At 50.1% G+C, this 18,719-nt stretch overlaps 1 protein-coding gene across 1 annotated transcript in view; it reads right to left on the reverse strand.

The window, feature by feature from the left end:
* PTPN6 (protein tyrosine phosphatase non-receptor type 6) overlaps positions 1–18,719 on the reverse strand; it is a 165,785-nt gene that overhangs the window by 95,571 nt on the left and 51,495 nt on the right. Inside the window, exons 2-3 of the mRNA XM_082267377.1 lie at positions 16,529–16,651; positions 5,008–5,202 (exon numbers count right to left, since the gene is read on the reverse strand). Of these exons, the coding sequence (XP_082123503.1) occupies positions 5,008–5,202; positions 16,529–16,651 (318 nt within the window). The remainder of the gene's footprint in view (positions 1–5,007; positions 5,203–16,528; positions 16,652–18,719) is intronic.

Consider the following 18,719-nt stretch of genomic DNA (forward strand, 5'->3'; position numbering starts at 1 on the left):
ATCAACCACCTAGCCCAGACCCAAGTTCTCCCCAGAGCCTGGTTACCACACTGCAGCCCTTGTGGCTTGCCAGCCTCCCCAAAACTCAACAAGCCTTCCCTCTTTATCTGTACCAGATTACAAACCCTTATCCTTTGTCCTTCTTCTATGGCTCTCCTGTCCTGTCCTTGCAGACGATCTGGCCTAATCCTAAAAGCTTCCATTTCCCTGCTTTCTGACCCCACCAACCACTAGAGATCTGCCTGTCCTCTTCTTCTGACAACCCCCTTTTGGTCCTAAAGACTTTCCTCTTAAATGCTTCCCGTTTTGATACCTCTGGCCTCCCTTTCTGCAAGCCGTTGTGTTTTCATTTAATTTCAATTTCTGGCGGTTTGCAAGAGGGTGAGAGAAATAGAAGGGGCTTTTTTTTAAAATTAAGAATACATACTTGAATATCATTTTTTTTTTTTTTTTAGTGTCGCTTAGTTTACAGAGAAATGTCTTCCAAGAAAAGGACATCCAGGGTTTGTTCCTCATTGCCAGCTCAGCATTTACAGAAACATCTCCTTAGTCATATTGTAACCTTTTTTCAGTATTTTTGGAAAGAAGCTTAGTAGAGCCTTCCCCTAAGACCAGAAATATTTGCATATCAGACGTCCATCACAAATACAAAACAATTGGAGGTTCCTTCCTCATTTTGGGTAAAGCCATACAATTCGTTCCTTTATGCTCCTGGACCCTGGATTTATCCAGAAGCTCCGGCTCACAACGCAGACACAGCCTTGTATTGTAGATCTTTTTATGTCAAACTGTATACAGCTCTTTTTTTAAAGCCCCTGGTGTGTGAACACACTCGAACTAACACCAGGTGCATAAAAAAGTGCACACACGCAAACGTGAGAACACAAAAAGTGCACATGGTGTGCAAAAAAGTCCACCTCCGAAGAGGACGGACCCTCACCTTGATCCCCCGGGGCGCAAGACTCCTGACAGGGACTGAGGTACTCACTATGGTCTGCCCGGCTGAAACCAGGCAAACCCCATTCTCTGGGAGGACTGCCGAAACAGCCCACCCCAAGTACTAGGTGGAGCTCCGCCCGAAGGGAGACCCCATGAGAGAGGGCGAACTAAACCAGAAGGCCATATCCATCCCCTCCCAAGACTTTCAAGGTGGGCCCGAGGACCCACACCCTACTCATCGTGAAAAAAGTGAGATAGAAAGTGACGAAACCACAAAGAAAAAAACACACTAACACAAGAGTGGGCAAGTGGAAGTGGAGAAAGTACATGGTGTCAAGGTGCGAAACATTGACAGGCCCTTCGGCCAGAAATATAAAAATTCCTCTGGTCCCGGCCAAAAGGCAGGTGCGAAAAAAGTGTGTGTGGTGCAGTGACCAAGGTGCCGAAAAACTCTAGGTGAGCTCCCCCACCGTGAGAATCAAGGCACCCCTGGGGCACATACACCACGGGCTTCTTTCGGGTCCCACCCCTTGGCCAGACCAGTTCAGCCCCATCCCTACCAGGAGCCATCAGAACTTAGACGGCTTAGGGAGAGCCTGCCTTCAACTGGGGACAAGCCTTTTGCAAGGCCAGATTCAACCCAGGAGGAAAAGGCCCTCCCACCACCATCCCTTACCAATTACATCCGGGAGCAGTACTAACCGGCATGGAACTGAACCAGCTTTCTCGCTCCATTCAAACTGATAAGAACAGATACTACACTTGATCTTAGCCAAAAGGTCAAACTGTTTACAACTGTTTCAGGCTTGGTGGCCATCATCAGGACACAGTCCATGGAAACCATGGCGTTGGGCTTGTGGGGGGGGGGGGGGGGGGCAACAAGAAAGTATAACCCAACAGCAGTGCTTTAAGTGGGCCGGTATGCACTGGTACTCAGTACCGCCACTTCCAAATATGGCTCTTGAGCGTACCGCCACCTCTCTGTGCGCCTTAGCGTACCAGTACGCCCATTTTGGACATCTGCTCCCCCAATTTCCCCCCCCCCCCAAGAATATTTCCCATTCCAGAGCCAGATCAGTCACCACCAGTGAGTCCCCCTGCTCCGGAGTCCCAGGCCAGGCCAGGGGGGGTCCTCTGTGGGGACCCTGATGTGGGGTGGGCGACAAAATTTATAGGCTATAATAGAGTACCGGCACCTCTTTTGGGCCACTTAAAGCACTGCCCAACAGGTTATGGTGAGGGAGGCTGAAACCAACCCAAAAACGAATTGAATAAGAAACAGGGTTTTTGTTTCAGATGCGTATGTAAATGTGATGAACTGAATGAAATTTAACACACATTACGTAATTTCCATTCTCACTTCTATTTCTGTATATGGATGACGGTTCTGTAATTATTTTAATAAAAAAAAAAAAAAAACAATCTAAGTCCCTTTTTCCTAATCTATATCCAGCTGTCACGTGACCCGGCTCTCTCCCAGCCTGTCTGCAGGGAAACATAAGCAGGAGGAGCTTCTAGTCCTCTGCTCCTGATCACGTTAAAAAAAAAAAAAAAACAGCCTTTAAATAATGAATATCAATAACTGTTTTAAATTGTCATACAAATATACATTTGAAATCAAATCTTTATTATTTTTTGCCAAAAACATGGTGTGGGAGGAGTTCTGCCAGTCACAGGCTGTGTCAGGCCCCTCCAGCCTACGTCTTAGAAGAGGGAGGTGAAGCCACCATCAATCTACATGTAATATCCTGCCCCCTATTGTGATTTTAGTGGGCATGGAGGAGGAGGAGGGAGGGTGTGGCCTGTTATTGTGTATACACCCACATGTGTGACTCTATAGTCACATGGGCTGCTCAGATGTGATAAGGAGGAAATGTTTAGCATAGAAACTCACTGAAAACTGAGCATGTGCAGAGTTGCCAACACTGCTCTGAAAAATCCGCATCTGCATTGGAAGCATGGACAGAAGGGGGGGGGGGGATAGAGAGCAGTAGGATCAACCAGGATTTTTGCAGAATACAGACAAGGAATCTCATAGTGATGGAGTGAGTATGGACATGTGGGTTTAGTGATACTTTAAAGATCAACTCCAGGAAAAGTAAAAGTTCTCCCTTGCAGTGGGGCTGTTTTAGCAAAGCAAGGGTTGACTGCTCATTTAGTCTAGAGAAAGGTAAGAGCACTTTTACTTACCTCACCACATGCTTTCCCGGCAAACAGCACTCTCCCCGGCAAACAGCACTCCCCCCAGCAGACAGGGCTCCCCCCAGCAGACAGGGCTCCCCCTGCAGACAGCGCTCTCCCAGCAGACAGTGCTCCCCCAGCAGACAGGGCTCCCTCTGCAGACAGCGCTCTCCCAGCAGACAGGGCTCTCCCAGCAGACAGGGCTCTCCCAGCAGACAGGGCTCCCTCTGCAGACAGCGCTCTCCCAGCAGATAGGGCTCTCCCAGCAGACAGGGCTCCCCCAACAGACAGCACTCCCCCAGCAGACAGGGCTCTCCCAGCAGACAGGGCTCCATCTGCAGACAGCGCTCCCCCTGCAGACAGCGCTCCCCCAGCAGACAGCGCTCCACCAGCAGACAGCGCTACCCCAGCAGACATCGCTCCCCCAGCAGACAGCGCTCTCCCAGCAGACAGTGCTCCCCCAGCAGACAGCGCTCCCCCTGTAGACAGCGCTCCCCCAGCAGACAGCGCTCTCCCAGCAGACAGGGCTCCCCCCAGCAGACAGGGCTCCTCCCAGCAGACAGCGCCCCCCCCTGCAGACAGCGCCCCCCCTGCAGACAGCGCTCCCCCTGCAGACAGCGCTCCCCCTGCAGACAGCGCTCCCCCAGCAGACAGCGCTCCCCCCTGCAGACAGCGCCCCCCCTGCAGACAGCGCCCCCCCTGCAGACAGCGCTCCCCCTGCAGACAGCGCTCCCCCAGCAGACAGCGCTCCACATACCAATACAAACACAAGAAATGAGAATGCCTAAACATTTGTAATTGCAACAATTTTCTGGGTGAAGTGGTGAATTATTTGACAGAAATGCGGGGCAGGGGGTGGTCAATATGACTGGCCATGACTGTAGCAATTCGCCCAGTGTAAGTGTATGTACACTGGTTCTGAGCAAATGTTAGATATCCCTTTAAAATTACTGATTCTACATAATTTGTCCTTCCTAGGCTAGTGATATCCCTGCATTGCTCAGGAAGACCACCGCGACGCATGCCTTTGGTGGATTGCAAATAATGCAGACATGGCAGTCATAATAGTGTAATGCTCCATCGAGACCTTCTGGTCTGCCTGTTGACAAGGACCTTTCTTTCCGTCTGCACAAGCCCATCGCAGCCAGGCCTACCAAGAGGGCCCTTCTGTGGACCTGACTCTAGGCCAGTGATGGAGAACCTTGGCACCCCAGATGTTATGGAACTACATTTCCCATTATGTTCATGCACTCTGCAGTGTAGTTGAACATCATGGGAAATGAAGTTCTAAAACATCTGGGGTGCCAAGGTTCACCATCGCTGGTCTAGGCACAACCTCCCCCTCCCTGTGCTACACCCCAGGGGTGCCTGGACCAGAGGTGTAAAGGAAGCCCTCTCATCATCACAACCTCCAACCAGGCACGTAAAACAGAGGTCACCACGGGTTTGGAGTTCAAGCCCTAAGCAAGCAACATGGAGATGCTAAGTATAAGTAGGCAGGTGGTGGAATATTCTTGAACCTTCTTCAAGAACCTGACAGAGTGACAGAGTCTATCTAAAATAACAAGAGAAAAATGTAGAGTGATGGTTTTATCCAGTATATCCAATGCTGGGATTTCTCTGGAAAAGGATAATGTGGTTGCCAATTAAGTTTGTAGGATCAGGGGGAAGAGGAGAGGAAGAGGAGTTGGTGGAGTAGAAAGGGGTGTTTACGAAGTGCCCCTCGCCATATGAGTTTGACTCTCACAAAGGAAACCCTTCTCTTCGGGAACTCAAGCTAACCTGGACTATTTGTTGCTGGTTGTTGACCACTTTCTTAGACCCTCCAGGGTCAGCCATTCATATCCCCATTAATTTCATATGTTGGCATGGAATGGGAGCACTCACCGCTCACTGGTGGGGTCGGCACAGTTCAGAGGGTATTTCAGCGGGATGAAGGTTCCATCCGTATCCTGTAGACACTCGTGCTGTCCTGTGTAATATTCCACCAGCTCAGACAATGTGGCAAACTGTTCACCGCCATACAAGTCGTAGTAATCGCCCGTGTTTTGTATTCGGATGTGTGTGACGGAGTCTTCCAATCTGGAGGGGGGGAGGGTGAAAACAATTCAGTTAATGTATGTTTGATAGGAGTTATTATTGTATTCCTCATCTTGTGAATTTAGTTGACAAAAATACTTAGGGGCCTATTTATAAAGTGATTGATCAATTTCCTGATTATTTGCTGCCTTTACCCCCAAGTGACCCTTTAGAGCAGGGGTCTTCAAACTGCAGCCCATGGGCCGAATGTGGCCCATGCTTACCTTTATTTGGCCCTCAGGGCACTTTTGCTCCCACTGACACCAAGGGGACACTATTCCTTTCACTGACACCAACAATGAGGCATTTTTCCTTCCACGGACACCAATGATGGGGCACTATTCCTCCCATTGATACAAATGATGGGGCACTATTCCTCCCACTGACACCAATGATGGGGCAGTATTCCTCCCACTGATACCAATGATGGGGCACTATCCCTCCCACTGATACCAATGATGGGGCACTATTCCTCCCACTGATACCAATGATGGGGCACTATCCCTCCCACTGATACCAATGATGGGCCATTATTCCTCCCACTAATACCAATGATGGGGCACCATTCCTCCCACTGACACCAATGATGGGGCAGTATTCCTCCCACTGATACCAATGATGGGGCACTATCCCTCCCACTGACACCAATGATGGGACACTATTCCTCCCACTGACACCAATGATGGGGCACTATTCCCCCCACTGACACCAATGATGGGGCACTATTCCTCCCACTGACACCAATGATGGGGCACTATTCCCCCCACTGACACCAATGATGGGGCACTATTCCTCCCACTGACACCAATGATGGGGCACTATTCCCCCCACTGATACCAATGATGGGCCATTATTCCTCCCACTAATACCAATGATGGGGCACTATTCCTCCCACTGACACCAATGATGGGACACTATTCCTCCCACTGATACCAATAATGGGGCACTATTCCTCCCACTGATACCAATGATGGGACACTATTCCTCCCACTGATACCAATAATGGGGCACTATTCCTCCCACTGATACCAATAATGGGGCACTATTCCTCCCACTGATACCAATGATGGGACACTATTCCTCCCACTGATACCAATAATGGGGCACTATTCCTCCCACTGATACCAATGATGGGGCACTATCCCTCCCACTGATACCAATGATGGGCCATTATTCCTCCCACTAATACCAATGATGGGGCACCATTCCTCCCACTGACACCAATGATGGGGCAGTATTCCTCCCACTGATACCAATGATGGGGCACTATCCCTCCCACTGACACCAATGATGGGACACTATTCCTCCCACTGACACCAATGATGGGGCACTATTCCCCCCACTGACACCAATGATGGGGCACTATTCCTCCCACTGACACCAATGATGGGGCACTATTCCCCCCACTGACACCAATGATGGGGCACTATTCCTCCCACTGACACCAATGATGGGGCACTATTCCCCCCACTGAAACCAATGATGGGCCATTATTCCTCCCACTAATACCAATGATGGGGCACTATTCCTCCCACTGACACCAATGATGGGACACTATTCCTCCCACTGATACCAATAATGGGGCACTATTCCTCCCACTGATACCAATGATGGGACACTATTCCTCCCACTGATACCAATAATGGGGCACTATTCCTCCCACTGATACCAATAATGGGGCACTATTCCTCCCACTGATACCAATAATGGGGCACTAGTCCTCCTTTTACTTACTACAGGCACTAAGTATTTTTTTCCTTCCACTGATGCTGGGGCATTTTCTACTTGCCACTGGCTACTCCGACCCCCCTAAAGTCTGAAGGACAGTAAACTGGCCCTTTGTTTAGAACGTTTGGGGACTCCTGATCTGGAGGCATTGAAAAGACACAGATCAGATTAGTCTACACCAACCTTTCTCAACTTCTATACCCCTGAGGAATACTTAAAAATATTGTCACTCCTCAGGGAACCCCCGCAATAAATAAATACATCTATTAGCCAGATCTAGGGGGTGGGGGAGGGGTGGGCTGTGCCCCACCCCCCTCAGGTCTCTGGGAGTGCATTCACTGATCCATGAGCCAGTCAGATGCTGACAGTTGATGTAAGGAGCCACTCCATGTAAAAGGGGCAATCTGATGTAAGAGGGACTCTGGGGGGACACCTGATGCAAGGGGGGCACTCTGATTGGGACTCCTGATGCAAGGGGGGCACTCTGATTGGGACACCTGATGCAAGGGGGCACTCTGATTGGGATACCTGATGCAAGGGGGCACTCTGATTGGGACACTGGATGCAAGGGGGCACTCTGATTGGGACACCTGATGCAAGGGGGCACTCTGATTGGGACACCTGATGCAAGGGGGCACTCTGATTGGGACACCTGATGCAAGGGGGCACTCTCATTGGGACACCTGATGTAAGGGGGCACTCTGATGAGGACACCTGATATAAGGGGGCACTGTTGATGGAGACACCTGATATACGGGGACACATTTGATGGGGACGTCAGATGTAAGGGGGACTCTGATGGGGACACCCGATGTAAGAGGGACTCTGAGGGGGACACCTAATGCAAGGGGGCACTATGAGGGGGACACCTGATGCAAGGGGGCACTCTGAGAGGGACACATGATGCAAGGGGGCACTCTGAGGGTGACACCTGATGCAAGGGGGCACTCTGATGGGGACACCTGATGTAAGGGGGCACTCTGATGGGGACACCTGATGTAAGGGGGCACTCTGATGGGGACACCTGACGTAAGGGGTCACTCCTAGCGGGGACACCTGATGTAAGGGGCTACCCCTGATGGGGACACCTAATATAAGGGGGAACTCTTGATGGGGACACCTGATATAAGGGGGCACTGTTCATGGGGACACCTGATGTAAGGGGTTACTCTTGATGGGGATGCCTAAAATACAGGGGCACTCTTGATGGGGATGCCAGATGTAAGGGGGGCTCTAAAGGGGACACCTGATATAAAGGGGTCACTCTTGATTTGGAACACCTGATGTAAGGGGGCATTCTGATGGGGACACCTAATATACGGGAGCACTCTGATGGGGGACACCTGATGTAAGGGGGCACTCTGATGGGGACACCTGATATAAGGGGGCTACCCTGGATGGGAACACCTTATATAAGGGGGGACTCTTGATGGGGACACCTGATCCAAGGGGTCACTCTGATGAGTAGTCATGATGTAAATATAGACTTTGATAGGGACATCTGATATACGGGGGGCACAGGTTCTGTTTATTAGTGTTTCCCAGGTCATGACACAGTGTGATAGACTGTCAGTGAGTCACACGCAGTGTTGATTTTATGCCCCCTGACTTTTTTCTGCTCCCCCAGATCAGATAGGTCCGATTCAGCCCTTTCACACATCAGATTAGTCTACAAAATATTGTCACTTGTCAGGGAACCCCCAAACAAAATTGATACATCTACAGCCAGGGCGGGATCTAGGGGGTGTTGGGGTGGGCTGTCCACCTGCCCAGGTATCTAAGAGTGCATCCACTGATCCATGAGCCATTCTGATGCAGATATTAGATGTAAGAAGGGACATTCTGATGGGAATACCGGATATAAGGGGGCACTCTTGATGAGGAAACCTGATTTAAGGGGGCATTCTTGATGAGGAAACCTGATGTAAGGGGGCACTCTTGATGAGGAAAACTGATGTAAGGGGGCACTCTTGATGAGGAAACCTGATTTAAGGGGGCACTCTTGATGGGGACACCTGATTTAAGGGGGCATTCTTGATGAGGAAACCTGATGTAAGGGGGCACTCTTGATGAGGAAAACTGATGTAAGGAGGCACTTATAATGAGGAAACCTGATGTAAGGGGGCACTCTTGATGGGGACACCTGGTGTAAGGAGGCACTCTTGATGAGGAAACCTGATGTAAGGGGGCACTCTTGATGAGAAAACCTGATTTAAGGGGGCACTCTTGATGGGGACACCTGATTTAAGGGGGCATTCTTGATGAGGAAACCTGATGTAAGGGGGCACTCTTGATGAGGAAAACTGATGTAAGGAGGCACTTATAATGAGGAAACCTGATGTAAGGGGGCACTCTTGATGAGGAAACCTGATATAAGGGGGGGCACTCTTGATGAGGAAACCTGATGTAAGGGGGCACTCTTGGTGAGGAAACCTGATGTAAGGGGGCACTCTTGATGAGGAAACCTGATGTAAGGAGGCACTTATAATGAGGAAACCTGATGTAAGGGGGCACTCTTGATGAGGAAACCTGATGTAAGGGGGCACTCTTGATGGGGACACCTGGTGTAAGGGGGCACTCTTGATGAGGAAACCTGATGTAAGGGGGCACTCTTGATGGGGACACCTGGTGTAAGGAGGCACTCTTGATGAGGAAACCTGGTGTAAGGGGGCACTCTTGATGAGAAAACCGAAAACCTGATGTAAGGGGGCACTTTTGATGGGGACACCTGGTGTAAGGAGGCACCCTTGATGAGGAAACCTGATGTAAGGGGGCACTCTTGATGAGGAAACCTGATGTAAGGGGGCACTCTTGATGAGGACACTTGATGTAAGGGGGCACTCTTGATGGGGACACTTGATGTAAGGGGGCACTCTTGATGGGGAAACCTGGTGTAAGGTGGCACTCTTGATGAGGAAACCTGATGTAAGGGGGCACTCTTGATGGGGACACCTGGTGTAAGGGGGCACTCTTGATGAGGAAACCTGATGTAAGGGGGCACTCTTGATGGGGACACCTGGTGTAAGGGGGCACTCTTGATGAGGAAACCTGATGTAAGGGGGCACTCTTGATGGGGACACCTGGTGTAAGGGGGCACTCTTGATGAGGAAACCTGATGTAAGGGGCACTCTTGATGAGGAAACCTGATGTAAGGGGGCATTCTTGATGAGGAAACAAGATGTAAGGGGGCACTTTTGATGAGGAAACCTGATGTAAGGGGGCACTCTTGATGGGGACACCTGGTGTAAGGAGGCACTCTTGATGGGGAAACCTGATGTAAGGGGCACTCTTGATGGGGACACCTAATGTAAAGGGGTACTCTTGATGGGGACACCTGGTGTAAAGGGGCACTCTTGATGGGATCAGGCTAGATTTGGCCCTGTCTACAGCTCACATTAGTGTCATTAGTTGGATGTAGTAGATATAATAAATAAAAGAAACCAAGAACATAGCATTTCTTGAGCATTGAGAGGGTTATATCATTGCCTATACATGACCACACAGTCATATTTAGGCAATGCTGTCAATAGTTGTTAAGGAAGCAGTGGTTGCTGGCAGCCGCCACATCCTTACCAGCCACTGACATCATTCGACAGGGAAAGGAGCCTTGCATCATTGTCTAAATATGGCCACATGGTCACTTTGGTGCAATAACACTGGGCATATGTTATTTCCCAAATCTGGGCAAGGATGTCACCACTACTCCCGCCCCTTCCTTTATTTAGGAAGGGCATTTTTAACTTGACAGATTTGCCTCCCATTTATTTCAATGGGGTTTGAGTTTGGCATTTCATTTGGCACTTTGAAGACGGTGAACCCCTACCGAATCCAGAGCAGTTCGGCTCATCAATTGTGGCCAATATGCAACCTTGATGATACCTATTGAAACGTTTGGATTGTATCGTAATACAACGCATTATACAGGCAGCTAATAGGTGTTGGATGGGGATCAGTATTTCATTAGGATGCTATTTGGGGTGAACAATATTTTTATAGGATAACAATAAAATGATATCATGTAAAGTGTTGGGTCCCTCAGAAGTCTGCTTTGTTTTCCTTCTCCATAAATAAAGATTTAGCCAAAAATCCCCCCGACACCCTCTTGTAATATTCACTTTCATGGCTGATATTTGAGACCCATTTACACCAAAATACAGTGCGCTGCAGTGTGGTGCATAGCGTTGGGCATCCTATTCAAAGTGAATGGGCTGTTACACATCTCAACAGAAGGAAAAATTGTTCTTGTGCACTTTGATGAAACGCGTAGGACAGAGCGACGTCGTGAGGCATACTACACCGGAAGAACGTCATTGTGTCCCCCGAGATAGGATTTTATGGACAACGCTGTATATATAGTTCTCATGTGTTTATTTTAACTTTTTTTGAAAAAAAAATAAATTGATTTATGGATTTACATTATTGGGTTCTTGGCCCTTTCTTTTTTTATTTCAAGAACTTTATTAAGTTTTCAAGGAAATACATAGGTGTATTCAATCTTGACAGTACAATTATGAAGTCATCAGTTGAGCCCTTTTCTTTTTCATTGGTTGCTGGTGTGGTTACTCAATGGATTGGCTGTGAACCTTTGCAGAAGAGCTGCTGGGCTTTCTAGTACAACAAGTGCTTTTTACATCGGGGTGGGGGGTGGGGGTCATTGTATTTTGGGGACTCTTTGATTTGACCGTTATGGTGATGTGGAGAGCACAATAGAAGATTCATCTTCACAGTATCGCACTTGTTTAGATGGTGGACTGGTTACGAGGTCTGTAACGCTTTATACTTATTTTAATGTATTTCACAATGTTTTAGGTACCGTATTTATCGGCGTATAACACACACCTAAATTTCAGCGCATCAGCGCAGTGTCCACGAATGCAGCCTCATCAGCGCAGTGCCCATACATGCAGCCTCACCAGCACAGTGCCCATACATGCAGGCTCGCCAGCGCAGTGCCCATACATGCAGGCTCGCCAGCACAGTGCCCATACATGCAGGCTCGCCAGCGCAGTGCTAATACATGCAGGCTCGCCAGCGCAGTGCCCATACATGCAGGCTCGCCAGCACAGTGCCCATACATGCAGGCTCGCCAGCACAGTGCTCATACATGCAGCCTCGCCAGCACAGTGCCCATACATGCAGCCTCGACAACACAGTGCCCATACATGCAGCCTCGCCAGCGCAGTGCCCATACATACAGCCTCTCCAGCACAGTGCCCATACATACAGCCTCGCCAGCGCAGTGCCCATATATGCAGTCTCGCCAGCACAGTACCCATACATGCAGTCTCGCCAGCGCAGTGCCCATACATGCATTCTCGCCAGCACATTGCCCATACATGCAGCCTCGCCAGCACAGTGCCCATACATGCAGTCTCGCCAGCACAGTACCCATACATGCATTCTCGCCAGCGCAGTGCCCATACATGCAGTCTCGCCAGCGCAGTGCCCATACATGCAGTCTCGCCAGCACAGTGCCCATACATGCATTCTCGCCAGCGCAGTGCCCATACATGCAGTCTCCCCAGCACAGTGCCCATACATGCATTTTCGCCAGCGCAGTGCCCATATATGCAGTCTCGCCAGCACAGTGCCCATACATGCAGTCTTGCCAGCGCAGTGCCCATACATGCAGTCTCACCAGCCTAGTGCCCATACATGCAGTCTCGCCAGCACAGTGTCCATACATGCAGTCTCGTCAGCACAGTGCCCACACATGCAGTCTCGCCAGCACAGTGTCCATACATGCAGTCTCGCCAGCACAGTGTCCATACATGCAGGATCGCCAGCATAGTGCCCATACATGCAGGCTCGCCAGCACAGTGCCCATACATGCAGGCTCGCCAGCGCAGTGCTAATACATGCAGGCTCGCCAGCGCAGTGCCCATACATGCAGGCTCGCCAGCACAGTGCCCATACATGCAGGCTCGCCAGCACAGTGCTCATACATGCAGCCTCGCCAGCACAGTGCCCATACATGCAGCCTCGACAACACAGTGCCCATACATGCAGCCTCGCCAGCGCAGTGCCCATACATACAGCCTCTCCAGCACAGTGCCCATACATACAGCCTCGCCAGCGCAGTGCCCATATATGCAGTCTCGCCAGCACAGTACCCATACATGCAGTCTCGCCAGCGCAGTGCCCATACATGCATTCTCGCCAGCACATTGCCCATACATGCAGCCTCGCCAGCACAGTGCCCATACATGCAGTCTCGCCAGCACAGTACCCATACATGCATTCTCGCCAGCGCAGTGCCCATACATGCAGTCTCGCCAGCGCAGTGCCCATACATGCAGTCTCGCCAGCACAGTGCCCATACATGCATTCTCGCCAGCGCAGTGCCCATACATGCAGTCTCCCCAGCACAGTGCCCATACATGCATTTTCGCCAGCGCAGTGCCCATATATGCAGTCTCGCCAGCACAGTGCCCATACATGCAGTCTTGCCAGCGCAGTGCCCATACATGCAGTCTCACCAGCCTAGTGCCCATACATGCAGTCTCGCCAGCACAGTGTCCATACATGCAGTCTCGTCAGCACAGTGCCCACACATGCAGTCTCGCCAGCACAGTGTCCATACATGCAGTCTCGCCAGCACAGTGTCCATACATGCAGTCTCGCCAGCACAGTGTCCATACATGCAGGATCGCCAGCATAGTGTCCATACATGCAGGATCGCCAGCGCAGTGCCCATAATTGCAGCCTCACCAGGGCAGTGCCCATACTGTACATGCAGCCTCATCAGCACAGTGCCCATAATTGCAGCCTCGCCAGCGCAGTGCCCATACATGCAGCCTCGCCTGCACCATTGACACTATCCGATTCACTTTTTAAAAAGTCCAGGAAGCAGCGCCGAGAGGTAGAAGGGGGAGGGCTATGATGGACGTCGGCATAGGAGGCAGGACTTCAGATGACAGCGCGTCCTTCCTTCTCCTCGGCGCTGCTTCCTGGACTTTATTTTTTATATCGCTGTATAGGAGGAAAAAGTGTGTGTTATACGCCGATAAATACGGTATTCATTTGTTCTAACTTGTGATTAGTACTACACTTTATTTTATTTTGTATATACCAATATGACAGGTTGTCGTAGCCGCTTTTCGTTTCACTAGGCTACCTCGCATGGCATTAACGCGTGTGGTTTAACACTGGTAATTGAAAACATTTTCAGGAAGCTACAGTATCTGACAAAAGTAAGTACACCCCTCACATCTTTGTAAATTCTATCTTTTCATGTGACAACACTGAAGAAATGAGACTTTGCTACAATGTAAAGTAGTGAGTGTACAGCTTGTATAACAGTGTAAATTTACTGTCCCCTCAAAATAACTCAACACACAGCCATTAATGTCTAAACCGCTGGCAACAAAAGTCAGTACACCCCTAAGTGACAATCTCCAAATTGGGCCCAATTAGCCATTTTCCCTCCCCTGTGTCATGTGACTCGTTAGTGTTACAAGGTCTCAGGTGTGAATGGGGAGCAGGTGTGTTACATTTGGTGTTATCGCTCTCACTCTCTCATACTGGTCACTGGAAGTTCAACATGGCACCTCATGGCAAAGAACTCTCTGAGGATCTGAAAAAAAGAATTGTTGCTCTACATAAAGATGGCCTAGGCCAATGATGGAGAAACTTGGCACCCCAGCTGTTTTGGAACTACATTTCCCATAAAGCTAAACTACACTTCAGAGTGCATGAGCATCATGGGAAATGTAGTTCCAAAACATCTGGGGTGCCAAGGTCCGCCATCACTGGCCTAGACTATAAGAAGATTGCCAAGACCCTGAAACTGAGCTGCAGCACGGCGGCCAAGACCATACAGCGGTATAACAGGACAGGTTCCACTCAGAACAGGCCTCACCATGGTCCATCAAAGAAGTTGAGTGCCGTGCTCAGCGTCATATCCAGAGGTTGTCTTTGGGAAATAGACTTATGAGTGCTGCCAGCATTGCTGCAGAGGTTGAAGGGGGGGGGGGGAGGGGTCAGCCTGTCAGTGCTCAGACCATACGCCGCACACTGCATCAAATTGGTCTGCATGGCTGTCATCCCAGAAGGAAGCCTCTTCTAAAGATGATGGACAAGAAAGCCCACAAACAGTTTGCTGAAGACAAGCAGACTAAGGACATGGATTACTGGAACCATCTCCTGTGGTCTGATGAGACCAAGATAAACTTATTTGGTGTCAGATGGTGTCAGGCGTGTGTGGGGGCAACCAGGTGAGGAGTACAAAGACAAGTGTGTCTTCCTACAGTCAAGCATGGTGGTGGGAGTGTCATGGTCTGGGGCTGCATGAGTGCTGCCGGCACTGGGGAGTTACAGATCATTGAGGGAACCATGAATGCCAACATGTACTGTGACATACTGAAGCAGAGCATGATCCCCTCCCTTCAGAGACTGGGGGGCAGGGCAATATTCCAACATAACGACCCCAAACACCTCCAAGATGACCACTGCCTTGCTAAAGAAGCTGAGGGTAAAGGTGATGGACTGGCCAAGCATGTCTCCAGACCTAAACCCTATTGAGCATCTGTGGGGAATCCTCAAACAGAAGGTGGAGGAGCGCAAGGTCTCTAACATCCACCAGCTCTGTGATGTCATCATGGAGGAGGGGAAGAGGACTCCAGTGGCAACCTGTGAAGCTCTGGTGAACTCCATGCCCAAGAGGGTCAAGGCAGTGCTGGAAAATAATGGTGGCCACACAAAATATTCACAATTTGGACATTGTCACTTAGGGGTGTACTGACTTTTGTTGCCAGTGGCTTAGACATTAATGGCTGTGTGTTGAGTTATTTTGAGGGGACAGTAAATTTACACTGTTATACAAGCTGTACACTCACTACTTTACATTGTAGCAAAGTGTCATTTCTTCAGTGTTGTCACATGAAAAGATAGAATAAAATATTTACAAAAATGTGAGGGGTGTACTTACTTTTGTGAGATACTGTATGTACAGCGCCCTTGTGGCCCCTCCCACCAGCCATGATATGCCTGCATTGCATAGAGAAGCACGGAGACACAGTGATTATGTCAAAATAATAAAAAAAAAAGCATCAGTGGCTTCAACTAATTCTTTTTAATGGTCCTTGTAAGGGGGCGTGTCTCTTTTTTTAACCACACACAAATTAAAGACATTCACAGTCCACAAAAAAATGGTACCCTGGAGACCAATTATGAAATATTCTACATGACCCCCCCAGGGCCGTCTTTAACACTGATTGGACCCTGGGCAGAAATTTCCTTGCCCCCCCCCCCACACTCAAAATGAGTTTACTGCAGCAGATCAGGCAGTGATTGCGATTGGCTGTCAGAGGTTACAGCACATCATTACCGCTCACTGATTAGTTGCTAGACATTACTGCACATCATTACCACTCACTGACTGGTTGCTAGAGGTTTCTACAGCGCTTCTGTATTTACAAGTGACAGTAGCGAGCAACCAGCATGTGACCAGCGCCGGAGTTGGCCGAAACTCTTGTTGGCTCAAGGGGCAGCTGCTTTGGGCCCCCCAACAATGACTGGGCTCTGGGCAGCTGCCCCTTTTTGCCCTGCGTTAAAGACAGCCCTGGACCCCGCCCCCTCGCCCCATGGTGGGGACACCAACCTGACAGACAATGAGAAGTCCTCTGGTCGTTTCTTGCTGGGCCGTACCAGAAAACTCCCATGGACGCCTCTCGCTTTCAGTCTGGTTTCGGCCTCCAGGCCGGTTATGTCGCGGTGAAACCACCTGGGGAAATAAGAGACAAAGTAAGGACACGAGACTACGGGAATGACACCCATAAAAACAAAAATGACTTTCCATACAACCCTCCACCCCCCCAGGCTTTCTTCACATCGGCGGCTGCATTTCTGAAACCTCTGAAAAGTGATCTGCAGTGGATTGCATTTCAAAGCCAGTTGACAGACGGCTCGGGAGCAATATAACGATTCCTGGATGACTATTCTATTTTTTGGAGAACATCCCACCGCACCGCCTGCCTTACACATAAATGAACCCCGATTTGGTGCTATTCACCTGACTATAGGGAGTGTTTGGAGGCGGTACCGCCTGCTACAAGCGTTCTGCTGAATAAAGTCTTCCACAACATGAATGCAAAGCTCTGCCTGCGGCATGCATGGCCATCCATACTAATGGCAGCCATACATGCTTCATTAAATAACTGCAGCATATAGACCATTTAGCCTTGTGATATTACCCCCCCCCCCCCCAAGGGGCTCCTAAATAAAAAGTACAAAAACATTGAAAAAAATAAACAAAAACAAAATTGGAAAAAATAAAAAATAAAACTAGTAAAAATAAAAAACTACTGACTCCGCCCACTGCCCTACTGACACCGCCCACTTCCCTACTGACACCGCCCACTGCTCTACTGATACCGCCCACTGCCCTACTGACACCGCCCACTGCTCTACTGAGACCATCCACTGCCCTACTGACACCATCCACTGCTCTACTGACACCGCCCACTTCCCTACTGACACCGCCCACTGCTCTACTGATACCGCCCACTGCTCTACTGACACCGTCCACTGCTCTACTGACACCATCCACTGCCCTACTGACACCGTTCCACTGCTCTACTGACACCGTTCACTGCCCTACTGACACCATCCACTGCTCTACTGACACCGCCCACTGCTCTACTGACACCGTCCACTGCCCTACTGACACCGTCCACTGCTCTACTGACACCGTCCACTGCTCTACTGACACCGTCCACTGCTCTACTGACACCATCCACTGCCCTACTGACACCGTCCACTGCCCTACTGACACCGTCCACTGCTCTACTGACACCGTCCACTGCCCTACTGACACCACCCACTGCTCTACTGACACCGTCCACTGCTCTACTGACACCATCCACTGCTCTACTGACACCATCCACTGCCCTACTGACACCATCCACTGCTCTACTGACACCATCCACTGCTCTACTGACACCATCCACTGCCCTACTGACACCATCCACTGCTCTACTGACACCATCCACTGCCCTACTGACACCATCCACTGCTCTACTGACACCATCCACTGCTCTACTGACACTGTCCACTGCTCTACTGACACCATCCACTGCTCTACTGACACCGTCCACTGCTCTACTGACACCGTCCACTGCTCTACTGACACCGTCCACTGCCCTACTGACACCATCCACTGCTCTACTGACACCATCCACTGCTCTACTGACACCATCCACTGCTCTACTGACACCGTCCACTGCTCTACTGACACCGTCCACTGCTCTACTGACACCGTCCACTGCTCTACTGACACCATCCACTGCTCTACTGACACCATCCACTGCTCTACTGACACCATCCACTGCTCTACTGACACCATCCACTGCCCTACTGACACCGTCCACTGCTCTACTGACACCGTCCACTGCTCTACTGACACCATCCACTGCTCTACTGACACCGTCCACTGCCCTACTGACACCGTCCACTGCTCTACTGACACCGTCCACTGCTTTACTGACACCATGCACTGCTCTACAGACACCGTCCACTGCTCTACTGACACCGTCCACTGCTCTACTGACACCATCCACTGCTCTACTGACACTGTCCACTGCTCTACTGACACCGTCCACTGCTCTACTGACACCATCCACTGCCCTACTGACACCATCCACTGCTCTACTGACACCGTCCACTGCTCTACTGACACCATCCACTGCTCTACTGACACCATCCACTGATCTACAGACACCGTCCACTGCTCTACTGACACCGTCCACTGCTCTACTGACACCATCCACTGCTCTACTGACACCATCCACTGC

The sequence above is a fragment of the Pelophylax lessonae genome, assembly GCF_965119305.1.
Source record: "Pelophylax lessonae genome assembly, chromosome: 9".
Taxonomy (NCBI): Eukaryota; Metazoa; Chordata; class Amphibia; order Anura; family Ranidae; genus Pelophylax; species Pelophylax lessonae.